Below are 21794 nucleotides of genomic sequence, written 5' to 3'. Positions count from 1 at the left end.
AACATCAGGGCAATAATTGAAAAGTATATTAAGAATTCAGAAGTATCCTAAAACTTCTGAATATGGTCAAGATATTTGAGCAGCTTGGGCTTTCTGTTTAGTTCTGAAAAAAAATCATAAAAAGCCCTCTGCATCGATGAGATTTATTCCGTCTCTAAAGAAAATAAAAAAAAAAATAAGTATTGCAAAGGACATCATATTGTTCCATGCTTCTATCCTCGGTTGATCCTCGCTGTTAAATAACCGCCTTTTCACACAGTAAAAAAAAATCGTAATTTGAACGATGATTCCAGTGAAAAATACGGCTGATGACGAATTTATAGCACGTGTGAAACAACATCAGAACATGATTAGAATCACGAACGCTAATCTTAATCGCGAATTCAATTTCTACTCCAGAGGTGAATTCCAGTTAGGTTTCACTCAAATCACAGTTTTCGGTGAGCGTGTGAAAGGTCCGATGATTCTAAAGACGAATTGCAATCATCAATACAATGTTGATTCAAGATTCACGTGTGAAAAGGCCCTAAATCACTTGGGGCATTCAAAATCCATGCTTATTTTTATCCTCGCAAGTTTACTGTTTCAACTCTATACAAAACTCTTAAAAACATAACGTACACTCCAAGAAGATTTTTATTTCTATTCATTTTTTTTTACATAAGCCTACCTAAAATATCTTACCAAAATTTCTTATCATATCGAGTGTCAACATTTTGTATCAATAAGTATCAAGTTTGGGTGTGTGTGTGTGTTATGTCACCTTTTCATTTCTCTAATTGGTCGCGTCATGAATCTATGCCCTAAAACTATAAATATGTTCGTGTGCTTGATGTGATATATTTAAACCCCTTTTAGTAGACACACCATGATTTTGCGATTTTTTTTTCAATTAATTTTGTTCGAAAGTCCGACAAAATTCCGCATTTCTGTGTTATATAGTAACATAGGCAGATAATAAATGCCCGAGTGAAATCGGTAAACTGCCGATTCGTATATTGCCAACTCGTCTACTCATCACAAGCATGTTAGGGCCTATACATTCATTCAGTGTAGTGTCATTTGGTCCAATAATCACTTCCTCTAATTTGTCTATGGCCATTTCATCTAATAACCAGTCGGTCTAAAACCCATTTTCTTTTCATCCATATCGCCTATTTGACATTTTTAGTCAATTAGACCAAATGGGTTTATGGACTTAATGGCTATTGGACCAGCTGGTTATTGGACGAAATGGTGATTGAACAAAATGACAATTATATTGACTATGTCGATAGTGGACGAATTGATGATAGACCAAAATAATGATAGTCATGATAGTGGACGAGTTGGTAATTAGACGAATTGGCATTAGACCAACTGGAAATGAATCGTGAAATCTATCAATATGTACGTACAACCTCTTGGAAACAAATCTGAAATTGAGTTTGAGAGAGGGAGAGAAAAAAACAATCTACCATGCTTGCATTGATATATATCATCTCCCACACTTCATGTAAGGCAATCTTTACTGTATACATTCAGAAGGGATGGAGGAAATCACTCTTTTCATTCACCAAACTGAAAGCGTCTTCATGGTGCCGGTCATAGAAAAGCTTTCAGCAAACCCGCTCACCTTTTACCCCTTTCTTCCCCCTATTGATCCGCCTCGCTGCCCACCTTATTCAGGATATTGATCACATACAAACATAAAATTGAGTTCTTTCATTCTATTCTTATTCTTCATTCCTTTATTTCGCTGAATCCCCATTTCATTCGACAGTTGATTGTGGAATTAGATGATTTATGAATTGTGAATTTCATTTTTGAATGCGTTTTTATTTAGACGTGCTTTCATCTTAAGCCGGCATTGGAGTTTTGATAGAGTATCCTCTCTCTTTTTATATTGTATTCGAAGAATTATATTTTATTTTCAGCTTAGTATGATTTGCATCCTACTAGTGTTGTAATATAGTACAATGTTAAAGAAATTTCTAGGTTTTGATACGGCGCACTATATTCTTTAAAAAAAATATGAATTTTAGAGCTAAACAGGTAATACATAACAGGTTATGGAGAATTGCATGGCTAAAACACATATTCTGCAGGGGCCACGGAACCGGGGTGGGAGATTCAGCCCCACTCTTTTTACTAAAATCAGGTACTAAAATGTAAGATTTTTAGTCATATCATCCCCATTTTTAAAACCTGGCTGCCTGACATCCGAAGCCAAGGCTCGAGTCCAAGGCCGGGTTAGAGCATGGCCATGCATATCGCAGCGAAAAAAATAAATCTTTTTTTAAACTCAAAATTTTCACAACATTCACAGAAAGTATCTACGAAATCCTTCGATTCCAGTTTTCAAAATGCAAACGTGTCCCCAATGACAAGCTTGGTCGTTTCGCTCCCTCGCTTTGGATTTTTCTCGGAAAAAAATTTCCCCGTCCTGCCCCCAAGCAAAAATTTTCTGCCTTTTGCCAAGGGATAGAGGATCGAAAATTGTCAGATCTACTGACTTAATGACAGATATCTTCTTTATTTCTGGAATAATCACAACATACTGTCCACAAAACAATTGGTTAAAAAAATAATCCAACTCTGGGTAGTTTTCAACCAATACTGTGTAGTTTTTCACCCAAGGCACACACACTATTGGTTTAAAACTACCCAGCATTGGGCTGAAGGCCACTGAAGCCCGAAGGCGAGGCTAGATAATATAGAATTCGTACTCCTTGAAGGACAAGGTCACGGAATTAACTTAAAGGTAATTAAGTCTTGAGGAAAGACAACACTGGTGATTACATTTCTTTGGAGAAGGGGAACATTGTTAGAGGGATCCCTGTTATCCCGAAAGATTCTCATGGCCCTGAGAACATTTTTTTTGCTGGGGTGCTGAAGTAAATTTGACGCAATAAAAAAAAAAAAAAAAATTTTTCACTATAATATGAAAATTGTCTTGGTCCCAAGAAATTTGTAGCAAAAAAAAGGTTTTAAGAAGGAATTAAGGTCGTTTTGGTCCAAGAAATTCGGCAAGCAAAAACAGTAAATAAACAAACAATAAGAAAATACAAGGTTTCTACACAAAATGGTGGTCATTTTCAATAAATTTCTCTGATATGACACACCCACCAATATACCAGTGCGGCTGCCTGTTGAAAACGATACACGCAACACCTCCTGTGAAAGTCTTGATATCAAATAGGTCTTTTTGTAATAAAAGTGTCGAAAGTTATACTCGCTATATATAGGCAATTATTTATTAATTTTACGCGATACGCCCATATTTAGCCGCCTCAAACATGTCAAAACTCACTACGCCACTGATAGCATTCACGTATTAGTTTATACCCCGTCTTCCCATTATGTGCTATCTTCAAATCTAAGCGAAAGGCCTTTACTGTTATTTTGCATATTGCTGGAAAGTATCTATATATAAAAAATAAACTTCTCAATAAATCAAGAAGAACAATGAGTCCTATCACCCTTCATCTTTAAATGTTGATAATGTTCAGTATGAAGAGCACGGAAGCATTTTTTTTAATTTATAACCTTAATTGCAACATAAATTTGTAAGATTGGAAGTAGTTGTTCATGGACCTACCGTCCGTGCGTTCTATTCAGGTTTGCTTGCCATTTAAAGTTCACCATGTTCATGTGAATATTGTAGGAAAAAATCAATTGAAGCGACCCAACCCCTCCGTTAGTAGTAGGTAAACAATGCTTGCACCCCCCCCCCTTCCCCTCATACTCATGAAAAATAAACTGTTTGAGACATAAGGGTGGGCAAACCGTGATAAAAAGAAATATATGTATGGTGGACTTTGAGGTCGAGGCAAGATTAGGGTCCTGCAATGAACGTGCCCCCAGAAAAACTTTGCTGCAAAAATATCAGAAAAATAGTAAAAAATATTGGTGAATGTTTGAGGAAAATCCGTTAAAGAGTAAGAAAGTTATTAGAGTTAAAAGTTTTGGATTTGTGACGTCATAAACGAGCAGCTGCCCGATGTGTTATGTAATATAAAATGCACGAATTTCAAATTTTGCATGGTTCCTGATGACTTAATTTTGTTTTCTATTCATGATTGGGTGTGAAATGATTTGTCTATTGATATACAAAAGGTACAGTGAAAACCATTATCAATTTTCTTAGAAAATGACATTTCATTGATTTTTTACCATTCGCTATGTAGGAATGCTGCTCGCATATGACGTCACAAATCAAATAATTGAAATTCTAATAACTTTTTAATTATTTGATGAATTTTTTTCAAACCTTCGGCAATATTTTTTATTATTTTTTCTGCTATTTTTACAATAAAGTTTTTGTCAGGGTGAACTTCCCCTTTAAGGGAAAAACCAAAAAGATATGAATCTAATTACACGTCCTTTAAATTGAAACACTTGCTTTAATGGTCATGATGGTATTGTTCTTTCTAAGAAAAAAAAGTAATTACGATGTTAACAATGCTGACAACTGCCAATAAAGATTTGAATCGTGTACATTATACCATGGACCTAGAGTGGTAGGTCCATGATTGTACCCTTTGGGACTGGAACATGATGAAAATTTCGTTTCCATCGAATTATTCAGCATTTTTTGATATGATGGGTATTTTTTCTGGTCGCTCACGCTCAGGGAAATAAAAAAAAAGGTAGCATCCTACCCGGGCCCCCGCTTGGAAGGGCGGGATGACCTTCTCGTCATACCTTATTCATGTTCCGCTCTATAAATAACCTTCTTCAAACAGTGAACATTCCAGAATGGATTCGGTCAAAATCGGGGAATGACACGCCACGGGGGAAAGTTCAAGTTCGGGTTTCGCAGTATGTTTTTTTTTCTTCTCCTTTTTATGGTATCTCAGTCTACCCTTGATTCTCTGGAATGTGGGCAATTATGTGATTATATTTCATGACGTGAGACATACAAGAACATGAATGTTTCTTCTTCTGTTTGACCCTTCTCCAAGAATCCGGTCTTTTAACAATCTTCCCGGGGGTGAATTAGCATCCCACCATTATGGATATCAAAGAACGTCCAGATTATATATAAAGGTTGTTTAACTTTGATCAAGAAGAAAATTCTTTTTAAGGAGACAGGGGAGAATACCGCCTTCACTATCAATGACTATAAACTAGTGAGAAGCTTATCAAAACGAAAGGGTAAGGCAAATAGCCAAGAAAGAAGAGGGGGAAAAGAAAGAAGACAAAATTGATAAAGAAAGAAGAAATAAGATAAAAATAACATCAAAAGACAGATTTGGTCCGCGTAATTCATGTAATTTGATTTCTTACAAATTCATGCCTGCAAAGTTGCTTGATGAAAAGTGTTTTTTTAAACTGGAAACCCCAAATTTTGATATATTTCATATTTTGTAATGTAATCATGGTCAATCAGCATTTTTTTTTAATGGTTAATTTCTCCGAACGAATCTTTCTGCCGAGTACCATAAATGACGTTTCTTACATGACTTATATCTTGAATATGATTCTCATTTGTCACAATAATGTTGCACTCTTTAAGATAGATTCAATTCAATTCAATTCTTATTACATTTCCATTCAAAACATAATACAAAGTAATATAAAACAATACAAATCAAAAACAATTTTACAGAAGGGCATTCTTACTTCGTAAAAAAACCCCAGTATAATATAGAGCATAAATGGATATGGAAATGAGATTGATAGAAAATGCTACTTAAGAATAGATTCACCAAACCAAACTCAAGCCTTGAAATTAAAAAAAAAAGAGAAATTTTCTTGGAAAAGAGTATTCCTTTATTGCATTATTAGAGCCTGTGATCTAACGCGGCGTCAGTGGTTCCTTTTCCCATGTTAATCGTGCTAATATATTAATTTTTTCGAAGACCTTATTACTTTTCAATTGCATTTCTTTGTGATTATTATGTGCTCGCATTATGAGAGTCACGATCGTATTTTATCCAATGGATAATGACAAAGGAGTTGCAATGTATGCGAAGTAAACAATGCAATGCAATACCAGTCACATGTGATCGAAAGGGAGGGGGTGGGGGCTGAAAAATAGAAGTTATTCGAACGTGGTGTTGTAAACATTATTAAATTTTGTAAAATGGGTTGTGCCTTTGGTGCCGCCATTTAGGGGAATGCTAAAGGGACAGTAAATAACACCCCACCTACTCCCCCTCTCCCTCACCGGCATGGCCAGGGAAAAGGAGTAGGGAATCTGAAAGTTACACCTGATGAACAAAAGGAGAAGTATACGGCTTTTTATAGGGTTTAAGGTGTGCAATGTGAGCCCCTACATGCTTCATGCCCCCCCCCCTCGATGCACCAATCCATGAATGCTATAATTTGAAAGATCGCGAACTGTTTTGAGTTTCTCTGAAGACAGGATTAATAAGTCACTTACGAGTCGGAGTGGATAATTTGTCTAGTGATTTATTGTGTTTCATTGTCACAGTCACGTTCTCATAATGTATTGATAAATATGTAAGGCCCGAAAAACAAAGACAATCTTTTCTTGGAATATTATTCCAGTGTTTACATCCGGCAACGCAATAGCATATTGACAATTCAATGTGGTGCGCGTTCGCCAGAAAAAAAAAATTATCGATGATCTTCCTCAATCTCGAAGCTTGCAAATCATGAACCCTATTTTGATTGCGAAAGATGTATTTTTTTAAATATCAGAGGCAAAACTATAACCATATTTTCTCTTTCACTTGACTTCTTACTGAATATTTGCGAGTTGATGGACCTTTGAATATCGTCATGGCCAGGATAAGGGCAATTTGATTTAGACAATAAAGGTATAATTCCGTTACCAACATTGATTTTAGCTTGTGTGGTTGATTAAAAACAACTTTTTCATAACCATTTTTATTAAAGGAAGACCTCGGTTTCGTTTCAGAAAAAAATATCAAAATGAAACAAGAGATGCACAATTTCTATATCAAGTCCATTATCAGCCAATCAACATTATCAAATGATTTCAGTGGCTTGAATATTTTATTTTTTAAATCATATATTTTTTAAATGCACCCCTGTTCTTTCACCTGAACCCCGTCCTACAATCAGTCTAATTTAAACTGAATGAACTCGTAGTGTATTGGGCATGTTATGGTGGTGTCAAACCTTGGCGTTTTAGACAGCGTATACCCGACGTATCAAAATTTCTCTAAAACGTCGGCATACGCTGAACTTTGATTTATTTTTTCAACTTTGGGCGTATACTTAGCGTATTCATAACGAGTTGGACGTATACATAACGTATTAGTAACTTATATCGAACGCTTCGTTAACTTATAAGTAACGTATTCCAACGAATGCTTAGCGTATTGCTGGCGTACACAACTTATGCCCTACCATGCCTACGATAGCCTAACTTACGCATAGCGCGCGGCAGCGTATCGCTGACGAACACGTGTCGTAGCCTGTAAAAAGCTAGGCGGCCGTTCGACTATTCAAATCATAACCGCACGATACATCACATCAACACCAACGCCATGCCGAAGAAAACTCCTGTGAACCCCACCTTTATATACCGATTACTATAAACGTTGTCAATACGCCATTATACGGTAGCTGTAAGTTATAAACACGTTCAGTAAGTTTTGTGGTCGTCCGGAGCACGTCTTCATACGTCAATATACGTTGGAGTTAAGTTACACATACGTTCAAAGCACGTTACTCATAGGTTAGAAGTAAGTTTTAGGGTACGCTGGACATTATCTCGACGTACATCGACTTATGAGTAACTTACGAGTAACGTGTGTCAACGTGTATCAACGATCGCGTAACTTGCCTACAACTTATGGCCCGCGTATGCGGGACGTATGAGCCAGCATACGTCGAAAAATCGACGACCTCGCCGTATGACGTATACCAGCGTGCTTTTGCGCACTCTTAACGTATGCAAAACTTACCCGTAACGTATTCGACGTACGCCAGTTCGCCAAATTCCTCATACGTCGGGCATATAAAACGCCAAGGTGTGACAGCGCCTTAAACAAGGTTTGTTCCTTTTTTGTGACATATATACAAAAAAAAACCGAATGTCTTCCAGTGATTACTTTGCAAAGAATGATTTCTCCCAAAATCTAAATGGAATATTATCGTCAGTATTACTGTCTATTATTATTATACATTATTGGTTTGAGAAAATTGCATTTTGATAATTCCGTGACAATGTAGTATTACCTCAATAGCAATATCAAACTTAAGCAAAGCAAAAAATGACTGAATGAAACTGAAAGACGGAATTCAGGCAATAAGAGGCAGATTTCATAAAAATCATAATTGAAAACTCGAAATAAAATTTAGAAGCTACTGAAATCATTTAAAGATGCAAGACATCATGATGTTTAGTAAGTAAGCCCATGGAGCTATCAATGGTAAGCCTTTGTGACACATCATTTTTTTTATTGCAAAGTAAGAAATTGCGTTTTCAGCGAATATCAAACGTAAGTGGGGCTATTTCACTAAAGTTGTCCACTATAAATAGATCTAAAATGCTCTTTTATCCTACTTTCAAATAAATGGAAATGCTATATGCATTATTGGTAACTAGGTGTGCACTTGTTTTAAAAAAATTAGTAGAGATCGCTGGACGGAATTACCAGCATGACCAGTGAGTGCATCAGCTCGGGGTCAATTTCCAATAAAACAGGGGCGGCGATCCTGGGGACCGGGGTGTGTGGTACAGTGTCCCCACTATGTGAAGCACTGAAAAAGCGACCTTTTTACGCAAGAAAAAAAAACACCCTGAAGAGCGTGTACTGTGCCCTTTAATCAGAAGAGGACCCATTCTAAGTGTCCCTTTTGAGTGCCCTTTCTCTTATCAGTGCCCATTTTTTTCTCCAAAAAATGTCCCTCACGAATATATTCTGAGCCCCTTTCACTTGAGAAGGACCCGTCTTATGTCATTAGCAAGTGCCCTTTTGCCATCTTATAGGTGCCCTTTCTCGCATCAGTGCCCCTTTTTACCCCCAAGTGCCACAGGAACATGTCCTGTGCCCCTTTCACCCGTGGACCTGTTTTATGTGTCAACGAGTGCCCCTTGCCTTTCTCATACATGTCATAGGTGCCTGTTCTCCATATCAGTTAAGTTGTCCTGAAAACAAAAATTCCGTGCCCGAAGAGCGCCCGGTTCCTTTATTTCGCGCTTTGACCAATAATTATACCATGTCTAGCCAGCCACAGTACACAGTAAATTTTGACTCACTACTTCAGACTCTGCTATTTGCGAAAAGCACGGGTCTGGGCCTGCAGACTAGGCAACCCCATCCCCTCCCCTCCCTAGCCATGCTACCCCAGGGCATACACTGGATGCAACACGATATAGTTCTTTTTATCCATTTATTGTGGCAGCTATCTAGCTGGGTCCCGGGTTTTTTTTTAATAACAATTGGCCAATCTCTCCTTGGCCAATCTATACAACAAGTCTTCTATCAGCCAATCAAATAGACGGATTTCAGTAGCTTATAGCTAATTCTTCATTTTAAAATGCCATGAAATTCACCCTGATTTTTTCCAGCTACACCCTCCAATAAACGACATTTAAAAACTTTTCAATGAGCTTATCATTCATGCTTATATCCTTCTCTCTGCTCACCAATGGCGCACTCACATTTCCCTGCGGCAGCCGTATGGCGATTCGAAAACAGCCGTTATAACATTTTTCGTACCAGCTCCATGTAGGTGGTTTGAATAAAAATGAACAAATCAGGTGTTTTCGACTCTTCGTATGGCCGCCGTAGGGGAAATGTGACTGCATCATAACAATAATAATCATTCTGTATTATTTACAGTACGTTAATTATTGTTGTCGGTAAATAGAGGATTTCTATATTTGGAACAACGCTTCTCGGTGGGAAAACCCACTGACGAAGTCACCTTATCGTGGGCTATATACGCTGTTGACAGTTGCAAGGTGGTTTTGTGGTGTTATTTTGATTTTGTTTTTAGACAATTCGAGGCGGATCCATTCATTTCACCAAATCCGTCATCCGGACCGTCACCATGTTGCCAAGGAAACCGAGGAGTAAAGACGAATCCAAGCAAATAGTTCAGTACGACATGACTGGATTTGTGAAGCAGTTCGACGACGACCGTCACTTCGGGTACATTAAAGTGAATAAGGCCTACCGTCGGGTGTTCTTTCATATTTCCGATGTCTTGTTCCGGCCCGTGGAGGTTCGGCAAGCCGTGACGTTCGATTTGTACGAAGGTCCGAAGGGGTACTTTGCCAAGTTTGTCGAATCCTCGAAGCAGAAGATCAAGATGGAAGATTCTGACTCCTCTGGTGATACAGAAGATGAACTCATTAAAAGGGGAGCAACTGGTACGGTGAAGAAATTCAACGACGACAAAAAGTTCGGGTTCATTCGAGTGAACGACAGGTACAACCACGTATTCTTTCACAGCTCAGAGGCAGTAGTCCAGTCCGCCATCAAAGCTCAAGATGAAGTGGTATTCGATCTGTATAAGGGTTCGAAAGGTCACTACGGAAAGTCCGTCCGGGTAGTCGGTCACAGTAAAGCAATCTCCCTGAGAAGGTATTCAGACAACGAATCACTTGAAGAATATCCAGATAGTTATGGAGCGATGGGATATTATGGCTACGACCACGATGAAGTCGAGCAACGAACAGGAGTGGTGACGCAGTATAGGAGTGACAGAGGCTTTGGGTTCATAGAAGTGACGTCAATGAACGAGAGGGTATTCTTCCATAAATCTAAAGCATACAAGCATATTCAAAATGGAGACGAGGTTAGCTTTTATTTGAACAGAGGTTCCAGAGGATACTACGCGCATTCTGTCGAATTTCTTAATCATAGTGGGAGCGTTGCATGCCACTACTATGGTGAATCCTGGATTAGTTACGAAATGGATGAAGAAACAAGAACTTCCGACTCCGATCACAACGTCCAGGACAGAGTTGACCGGGTAGAACGAGAAAGTGTCCGAGGGATCGTAACGCAGTATAAAGATGAGCGTGGCTTTGGATTCATTGTAGTGAAGTCCATGAAGGACAGAGTATTTTTCCATAAATCGCAACTGTCGCATCGCTCCGTCGAAAATGGAGACGAGGTAACATTCGATTTGTATAAAGGTTCAAAGGGATATTACGCGCAATTCGTCAACATGGTCAAGAAATCCTCCAGCCATGCCAGCGCGAGTTTGGATTTGGATGAAATACAATCACCATACGATGATGAATTGTACTACTGGGATTAGCTACAAACGGTGAAACAATATTATGTTATATCAATAAACACAAGCATGCAGACAAGCTAACATTTATTCATTTTTATTATTGATAATTTGTGCATTTGTAGCCATTCAATACTCGTCTAGTTGACTGTTATTTTCTAGATATAACCATGGAGCTATAGCTCTATGGTATTGTATTTAGTGTACGTAGTTCGTCGCTTGGTTTTCCGTTCTCTTTGTTTTTTCTTTAATAAACTCTGTATTCTTCCAATGTTGACAAAGCTACAGTTATATTGGCATCCTTCTCTTTTGTCCCCCTAATACTTAAAGGGCCCGGGCTGAAAGTATTTATAGCTACAAAAATAGAGTAGAATTCACTGAGCAAAATGCTGAAAATTTCATCAAAATCGGATAACAAATAACAAAGTTATTGAATTTTAAAGTTTAGCAATATCTTGTGAACACAGTCGTCATGAATATTCATTAGGTGGGCTGATGATGTCACGTCTCCACTTTCCGTTTTCTTGTGTCATTACATAAAATATTTTTTTCATTGATTCATACTTGTGGGAATAATATGTTTCCCTTATCATGAAATAAGTTGCAGCAATAAATATCCAATGCACTAAATCAATTGTTGATCCAATTTTTTTCTAGTTCTCGGTGGAAAAAAAGGGAATAAACCTAATTTCATATAATAAACTACAAAAGAACAAGTGGGGATGTGACATTATCAGCCCACCTAATGAATATTCATGACGACTCTTTACTCAGCTACATTCACTATAATATAACATATTTACGAATAGACCTGAACATATTTTGAGCTCTGGAATAATTGACATAGATGTAAGTGATCATTTGACATTATATGCATGTTTTAATTTTGACATACCATTTATCAGTGAAAATACTTCAAATAGAAAAAGACCCAAAGAAAGGAGTAAACAGTCTTATTCTATGTCATAGACCAATATTATCAACAATCTCGAAGATATTCGAACGTTTGATAATCCAATCGCTTAATGCCATCTTGTCTTTATGCAAAAATGATATTATGTATTCGAAAAAGTGTGGGTTTAGACAGGGCTACTTACACGGCATTACTTGAATTCATTTTTTTACGATGGCAAAGGCCTTTGAAAACATAACACTCACAATTGGTACATTTTTGGACTTATTGTATTATTAGTGATTCAATCTTATTTTTGAACAATACAACGTTACGGTGTAAGAGGAGTATAGCCCTTGACTGGTTTAGGAGTTACCTTCAGGGCAGAAAACAAAATGTTTCTATTGTCAATTTCTCTTCTGCGATGATAAATGCCAACATCAGAGTGCGTTATGTCGGCTTGACTTAACTGGATCTGGACCAATGTTAAAATGTAGAAAAATCTTCAGGATAATTGAAATGTATGATTTTACAGGATTTTTTCGAAGTGTAAACTTTTTTTTGATACGCACTCTATGATGATTCATTTGTGGAAAAACAAAAATCTCTTAGTAGTTACATTACCAGACAGTCTGAAAACTTTTATTAGATTTCAAACACAATTTCCCACGAACAACAATCGAATAAGCTGGACCCACTCTCTGGAATAGTTTACCCATCGATCTCAACTCTTGACCTTCAATGAACTCCTTTAAACGAAAATATAAAAAAAAATCATCTTATAAACTCGTAAATTGATTCTTTATCCGTTTTGTCTTTGTGTCTTTTTCTTTCTTTTGTTTTGTATGTTTTGCCTAGGTTAGTTCTGTTTGTAACACTCTTTTTTATGTTTACAACCGTTTGGGATTGGCCCTTGATAGGCCGTTGGATTTGGTTGAATTCCACGCATTTGTATTCTGTGTATTTTGTGTGATCCTATGTTACATGCCTATTTTATCACTGTAATTTTATGTGTTGTATGTGTATGCAAATGTGAAATAAATTGAATTGAATGTCAAACTTGTAAATTAAGCCTACCTGGGGGGTGTTTCATCAATATTTTCATCCGACAAGTTGTCAGATCTGACAACTTTCCTGGATTCTGATTGGTTGAGAAGCATTATGTTACTTTAGTAACTGTCAGATAAAACAGGACCTGTCGGATAAAACGTCCGACAAGTCCTTTCATGAAACGCTCCCAAGGTGTCATTATTCAAATCAATGACGGGTGATAATCGTGTTGATTTTTTCATGATAATGATGATAATAATAATAACAACAACAACAATAATGATTATGATGATGATTATGTCATCATTATTAAAATCACCACACCATTGATAATAATGTCATCATCATTACTGTGTGTGAGTCAGGACCATGATGTAAAACAGCCTCGGCTGATCATATGTTACAATAAAAATAAATAAAAATAAAATACTACTACTACTACTACTACAACTACTACTAGTACTACTACTAGTACTACAACTACTACTACTACTTCTACTACTACTGATAATAATAACAATAATGATGATGATGATATTAATTATTTCAAATACTCCTACTTATAATAATACTAATGATAATAATGATAACATTAATAATAATAATAATATGACGATAATGATGATGGTGATGAACATAGTGAGGATGATGATGTCGATCATGGAGATGATGATGGTCATGTTAATCATGGAGATTAAAATGATGATGATAATGATGATGGTGGTGGTAACGATAAATGACGGTGATGATGAAGGTGATGATGATGGTAATGGTGATGGAAATAAAGATAATGATAATGGTATTATGGTATGCATTATGGTGGTGATGATTATGATGATGGCCATGATGAGAATAATGATTATGAAGATTATGAAGCTGATGATTACGGCGATAATGTTGGCCAATAATGATGTCGATAGACAGGGGGATGGACGATGTGGATAATGATGCTGCTGCTGATAGTTTCACTTTTATTGCATCTTCTTAAAAAATAAACACATTAGACAACAAATAAAATGATATTTGGCTCGTAATTTAATTGAAATCAAACTCGAGTAGATATATTGTGGAAATAAATACGTTTCAGCAACCCCGACCACAAGATTATTATCCACACTCTGTGGTGCATTTTTAAAACTTAGAAAAATGGTAAGTCAAGATAGCATAACCTCGCTGTCATCTTTTTAAGATCGAAATTTGATTTCAAATTAGAAAGTGCTGACATCGTCAAAAAAATCCGTGGGGTTTCACAAAATACTCTTAATAATAATAATATTCCGCATTTATATATCGCTTAATACATCGGAACGACGTCTCTAAGCGCTTTACAGACATATTATAACCCCGGTCATCGGATCCTTGCATGCTCGCATACAATGTACATGTATGCACCTTCTCCACTCCCTGGGGAGCATTCCAACAAGAGTTCCAAGACTCAATTGCTAGGCATACTACATATAGGCTTTCACATCCTACCGGGTACCCATTTAACACCTGGGTCGAGAGTGGATTAACGCCTTGCCAAAGGACGCTAGGCCATGGTGGGATTCGAACACATGACCCTGTGATTACAAGGCGAGAGTCAGAACCGCTACACCACGGCGCTTCCACTCTTAATTTGACTTGTTGTTCCCTTTTGATTTGTAAGGGAGTGTGTACTACGTAAACCTATGGGATAATGCATTATGATAGTAATTGCATACTGTTTCAATTAATCTTTATACGAGTTGCGAAGCGAGTGAGCAAAGAATTACAGGCACTGATCTACTTGAGAAAAAATGATAACAAAAGTTTATGTTGGTCAAAATTTTTGTCAATCCAAACTCTATTTGTGGAAAAGATTCTTGAAAAACTTATTAAAAAAATAATGGAAGCCGTGAGGTGTAGGCCTACAGGTAAGGTAGAAAATAATGGCTTGTGACGTTCGTCGTCATTCGCGGAGCGGGGATAACGTGGGGGTGGCCGCACTCTTTCGAGCTTTTTCTCAAGAGGGTGAGTTGAGGGAGGGGAGCAAAATTAACGCACCCTTTTGGGGCAACCAGGGAAGCTTTTCACGAAAAAGGCTTTGGTTTTTTTTTACCTGTCGTTGCCTCCACCCCCCAAAAAAAAATCATGACCAAGATAGAAAAAATGAAAGTAAAAGAAAGAGAGAAGGGTGAAAAGGATATATTATTTAATGAATATTTATGTCAAAATTTGATACAAAGTGAGATTTTACAAGAGAATGTCGAAATTATCACTCGCTCGCTTTGTTCCGTCAATACTTTCTATAATGTTGCCATTACACCATATTTGGCCCGCTCAAAAATTGAGCTTATTCAAGCCACTGATTATTAGGAGAATTAGAAGAAAGCTTTATTTTTTTTCTTGATTTTGAATCGAATTGCATAATTATTGAAGTTCATAAATATTCTAGAGCTCACCACTCACGGCGAAAATAAAAACAATGGGAGAAGAAAGAAAGAAAGAAAGAAAAAAAAGAAAGAAAGAAAAAGAAGGAAAGAAAAAAAAGAAAGGGAACGAAAAGAAGAAACAGCAGAACGGGAATGGGAAAAGTGCCAAAAGAAAACTATAAAAACCGAAAACGGAAGAAATGGGGGAAACCACGGAAAAGAGGACATGTGAGAAAGAACAAAATGATCACAAAATACTAATACATAAGAATGATTAGTAAGAAATGAAACTAGATCAAAAGATGACAAAAAAGGCAAACAAAAGCGAGAAATGAATGTAAAATGGAATGGGCGAAAAGCTACATTGGAAAATTAAGAAAAGGGACAAGATTACACGAACAGGCTGTCGAGGATTGAAAATAAAGAACTGGAATAAAGATCGATGGCATGAATCTCTAAAGCTACCACTGGAAGGGGAGAAAATAAAGGAGGCAACTAAATTAAATGAATGGAAAACAATGAAATGTGGCATGCTATTTAGTTAACAAATTTTCGGCATTTCTCCTATTTTTTTAAGATCAGTATGCTCGATCTGTAATGAAAATCATAAGATCAGTATGCTCGATCTGTAATGAAAATCATAAGATCATAAGTCAGAAAAAATTGGAACCAGTGGGATTCGAAGAGGATCGAGGGTATTATTTTGAATTCCAGTTCATCGTGGCTTAGCCGTGAAGCAGAATAGCCTGGTGGTTGAGTCGCTGCCTGGAAAGCAGTAGATGGTAGGTTGGAATCCCACTGGTTCCATTTTTTTCTGACTTATGATCTTATGATTTTCATTACAGATCGAGCATACTGATCTTATGATTTTCATTACAGATCGAGCATACTGATCTTATGATTTTCATTACAGATCGAGCGAACTGATCTTAAAACAAATAGGAGAAATGCCGAAAATTTGTTAAATTATAATTTCCTCCTATAAAAGTCTCTTAATTTACTGACATGTTATTTGCTATAATGTAATAATTCATCACATAATTAGAATTCAGTTTCAAATTGTAATTTCTCTTTCTGGCTCGCTAGCGACTTTTTACACATTTTTTGTTATGGTGTGCCCCTTAAAAATATTTGGGTTATCACTCAACTGCGTTAAATCAATATGTTGTGTGAAAGTAGGTTTAAAATGGCTATATCAAGAGGATCCAGGGGCTCTGCATCGGACCCCTCCCGCATAGCACTGTCGTGTGGAAGAGCTCGGACCATGGCGCCAAAAAGTTTTACAACCAAACAAAAAAGAAAGGAGGAAAAAAAGAAAAGCAAAGGAAAAATGTAATACATTTACTTTGAATAGCATGTCAAAATCTATCTCAAAGTTAGATTCTCATGAAAATGTGATTTTTTTTCTCGCTCGCTTCGCTCCCTCGGCAACTTTTTGCCACACGCGCCTTACTGTGCCTCTCCCTTGTAGGCGAATCATAGAGCTTCGCCCACAATGCTCGCGCACGATCATAAAAAAATCCTGTTCACAGTGTCGTAAAGATCAAGAAAAAAAAGAGAAAGGGAAGAGAGAAGGATGAATGGTGATACTATTTTCAATTATTATCTATCACAAAATTGGAATTCTGTAATCAAAATATCAAAATTCTTGCTCGCTCGCTTCGCACGCAATTTGAATTCACACGCAAAATCTAACCGCCTCAATTTTGTTTGCCACATTACGTCTTTGCCTGGTTCATACCATGATATGACTGGGAAATGTTTGGCTCTTGACGCCCCCCCCCCTCCCAGGCCTGGCCACCGACCCCTGTTACGCCTCTGTATAGAATAGAAATAGCATGTTTTCTATCCAAATAAACAAATATGCGTTACAAATTTGCATAGGAGTATGATGACGCAAATCGCCTCAAAACTGGCTTATATTTACATCACAAACTGCAATCTGGGGAAATCCCCGAAATCCCCGATCTGGGAATCCCGAGTCCGTGACCTTTTGTCATGTTTGCGTTTTGACGAGCAACAATTGCATCAGCATGAATAATGTATGGGCGGAATTCACCACATAATTCGCAAGTAGCTGTAATACTCAAGCTCACTGAACTATCGCACGCCTGGAATTCTTTGCACGAGGGAGATCGAGCTTACCTATGCGTGTGGATATGATTATTGTTATCAAAAGCTCCCTAATGTCATTTTGATAAAATGTAGACTTGCATACACACATGTGCAGTATATGAAGAGTTTGGTTGCAAAAGGGGTTATCCACTTTGGACCATTCCGAGAAAAAAACGTTTTTTTATTCTCACTTATTGCAATATCCTTACGAGAAACTTCATGCATTGTCATGATGTACTACCCTATCATGCGAACATAAAATTGGGTATAAAAGAAATCTACCTGTATTCATTTATTTTCTATATATTCTTTTAGAAATTATCATTGTGTACCTAACCCTTTTTGCAAGCAAACTGAAATGAATCCAATCTATTTTTATTAAAAAAGTGACTTTTCTTTGCAAGAACATAAAAATGTGTATTAAAGAAATCTACCTGTCTTCATATTTTTTAAGATATTATTTTCCAAAAATATTTTGTGCGGACCTAACACCTTTTGCAACCAAACTGAAATTTGACCTAACCCTTCTTGAAAAAAAAATTATTATTAGCAATTTTAGCTCACTATTTAATGAGAATTTCAACTTTTCTTTGGTATCAACTTATAGAGCTTTTAAAAATCTACACATTGAGACAAAAAAATCAAATTTGATGAAAAATGGACCCAAACCCCTTTTCAAGTGCATGAGATACAATGTATCTCTTTCAGGGGATTCCATATTTTCATCTCGTAGACGCTGGAAGTGGCATATATATTTACATATATATATATATATATATATATATATATATGTATGTGTGTATGTATGTATGTATGTATTCGTCTCGCGTGACTGGAACTCTCTGCCCGGCCACAACTCCAGCCATGTCGCATAAATGCGTATGCAACGTATCGGACAGGCGCGAACTCTCCGCAGCAGTGTGAAAGCCATTCCGAAGTTTACGAGTCATTTATGTTGAGAGCAGCCTTCCATACCTTCCATATGGATGGGATTTTCCCACATACGTTTGCAGGAATACTTTCCTACGTCTGATCTATTACTCTGCAAGATTTTTACTTTTTTAATACTAATGTTATACGTGAACAATCTTTAACTCATTTTGAAAATCGCCATTAAAATCTAGTTGCCTGGTTAATATCCTAATTGTGACTATTCGTTGCCTGTGTTTGGGAAACTTGTTGAGACAAATATAGTTGAAAAAGAATAGCGAGTCTCTTCCGCCTGGTCATGTCTACCCTCGTACACAGTGATGCTATCGGAGTTGTTGTGGAGTTTAAACGAAAGGGCAATTTTGGGTTTATACGCCCATCAGACATGTCGGACCCTTGTCTTGATGACATCGATGACGTGTTTTTTCATATCTCAGACGTTCCGAACAGATCCATAGAACCGGGGGACGAGGTATGGTTTGATTTGCATTTGGGACCAAAAGGATACTTTGCAAAAGATATTACGTTTCAAACTTCAGATGATGAGGATTCCGTATCAGATTCCGAGGAGTATTTTTTAGAGGAAGGTGTACAAGGGGTTGTTACGCAGTACAGAGAAAGAAGTCGTTTTGGTTTCATCCACGTGAATGACACTTACAGCAAAGTATTCTTTCATATCTCAAAAGTTGAAGGGGAAGACATCGAAGTTGGAGATAAAGTGGAGTTAGATTTGTATTTGGGACCCAAGGGATACTTTGCAGAAGGTATCACGTTTCCAACTTCAGATGATGAGGATTTCGTCGAGTCAGGATCCGATTCTGAGGAACTTATTCAAAATGGTGTTCAAGGGGTCGTAACGCGCTATGGAACAAAAAGTCGGTATGGATTCATCCGCGTCAATGACACTTTCAACAAAGTGTTTTTTCATATCTCGGAAGTGTCGGGGGACTACATTGAAGTCGGAGACGAGGTCGAGTTCGATCTTTGTGTTGGTCCAAAAGGATACTTCGCTGAGACGATCGAGGTTCTAAATTTGGAATCGGGTGATGACGATTCTAATTCTGAGTCTGACGCTGATGACGAAACTGCTAATGAGGAGACACTTCTAGCTAGTAACGCATCTGGCGTGGTTAAGCGTTACCTAAACAGACGCCGCTTTGGATTTATTAAGAGTGATCATGGTGATATGACATATAACAAGATCTTCTTCCATATTTCTGCAGTCTTGTACCAACCCGTGGCAATCCATGATACAGTGCAATTCGATTTGTACGTCGGACCCAAAGGATACTTCGCAAAATCAGTCACGTTTAACTCTCCAACAAGGGTAGACACTGACTGCACTGAAATAGGTTTGGGTCAAAACGTAGGGTCTCTTGGCGGCTACAATCTTCTTCAAGGAACAGAGAAGAAAAACGATCATAAAGAAAGTACAGCAAATTACTCGTCATGTGCTGGTGAGTATAGGGAAATTTTATTTTTGCATTTGGTATTCTCCCGACAATTAAAATATTTTAAGGTGCCTTTCAGGTGCTTTCGCTCCACGTCGCACGGCGTATCCAAGAACACAGTAAATTTATTGAAAATGTCAGTCGAATATGACGATAAACACCTCGGAGGTCGAAAATTTGTGAACCAGACAGATCAGCAATTTCGTCCTGAGTTTCGGAGCTGAAGAGAAATTGCAAATGTGTCTTTTGTACAGAATCCATGGTCCCGTATAGCACATTAGCAAGAATGAAGATCCATACCTGGACTAACAATGTTGTTATCATGTCTTTACTATATTTAAAGACGTGTGTGTGTATAAAGCACTTATCTATTTCACACTCTTTTTACTTTTTTGGCTGAAATTCATACTTTTCCCTATAAAAAACTACTTTTTGTTTCAAAGTGGAAAAAAATGTTGTGGGGTTAGGGGTTATGCTATGGGTCAACAATACATGGCACCACCACAATGTCTGACTCATTCATTATTGGCCTGGGGCTGGTGGCTCAACTTGCCCCTATGCTCAACTTACCCCGCCTTCCCCTATTAAGAGGTATTCTAATTAAAGACGGCGATGATTAGACTCGCAAGATTATCGCGATCTTTCCTCCTTTTGATTCACACTGGAGCAAAACATCGCGATATTTCTGGACCCGTAAGAGCATCGCGGTCTCTTGCATAACACCCAGCTTGCTTTGCCTATATGTTCCATGAACCTTATTACAACAGGAAGGCTAAAGATATTCGTTCGACCCAACCCATTCGAATTTTATTCAATTTGATATTGCTGTTTGACAAAAGTGTATGAATATAATTGAAAATCTAACACTGGTTCTAGAAATGGTAACTACTGAACTTTGCCCAAATTGGGAAGATATATCAATGACTTTGGAACTATTGACTGGCGGAAGAATTAGGGCTATTTTACTGTTTCAGTTGATAAATTTGATTCCATCATAGTTATCTTTATAAATTGCGATTTATGTTTAAAATGAGCTGGCTAAAATCTCTGGTCAGATATGGAATGTCAGAGCCCATCCAATGGTAGTAACATTCGACCCGCTAATTTCACGGTTATTTTTTATGAAGTTTTCAAAAGTGCAATTTTAATACACAAGTCTATGGCAGGCGCGTAGCCAGGGGGGGGCGGTCGCCCCCCCCCCCCCAAAAAAAAAAAACGTCCCCAAAAAGAAAAAAAAAGAAGGGAAAAAAGAGAGGAGAAAAGGAAAAGGGAAGGGAGGAAAGGGAAGAAAGGTAGCTTTGTGTTTTTTCTTTGTATTCTTTATTTTTTCTCAAAAGAGAAACTCCTTCACTCTTCTTGCTCTAAATTCATATATGAATTTTGCTTCCGCGCTGCGCGCGGTTAAATGACAATATTGAAGTTCTCCATTGTTCCCCCACCTTTTCTCTAACCCTGTTTTTCCACCTCAGCTATCATGGCTATGTGCTTCTTGCCAGTTAAAGTTAAAATTGTATACATTATGGCATGAATTTGAGTAAGGTTAGGCCGAAGTAAATATATGAAGTTATCTTTTTTTTCAATTGATCGCGCAACTTCTGGTCTGGTCGGCTCCGAGCGGGTAAAATCTTTATATCAGTTTCTGCCGTCACCTCCATAAAGTCAGCTTCTCCCGCTTTTCAGCTCATTACTATAAACAACCCGGGGGGGGGGGCAATTACATTGAGGAGTGGATACCATGCGCGACTAAAAAAACACGTAAAAAGGATGTCCTTTTCACGATAGGGCACG

At 37.5% G+C, this 21794-nt stretch overlaps 1 protein-coding gene across 1 annotated transcript in view; it reads left to right on the top strand.

Annotated features, from left to right (window-relative positions):
- Nucleotides 1-9876: 9876 nt before the first annotated feature.
- Nucleotides 9877-21794, top strand: part of LOC121430300 — a 34337-nt gene continuing 22419 nt past the window's right edge. The window contains exons 1-3 of the mRNA XM_041627579.1: nucleotides 9877-11198; nucleotides 12368-12512; nucleotides 18827-20012. Coding sequence (XP_041483513.1) covers nucleotides 9982-11198; nucleotides 12368-12512; nucleotides 18827-20012 — 2548 coding nt within the window. The 5' untranslated portion in view covers nucleotides 9877-9981. The remainder of the gene's footprint in view (nucleotides 11199-12367; nucleotides 12513-18826; nucleotides 20013-21794) is intronic.

This window comes from Lytechinus variegatus, chromosome 16 (genome assembly GCF_018143015.1).
Source record: "Lytechinus variegatus isolate NC3 chromosome 16, Lvar_3.0, whole genome shotgun sequence".
In the NCBI taxonomy this organism is placed as follows: Eukaryota; Metazoa; Echinodermata; class Echinoidea; order Temnopleuroida; family Toxopneustidae; genus Lytechinus; species Lytechinus variegatus.
The sequence above is the reverse complement of the archived record's forward strand: the minus strand, read 5'-3'. Positions and strand labels throughout refer to the sequence as shown.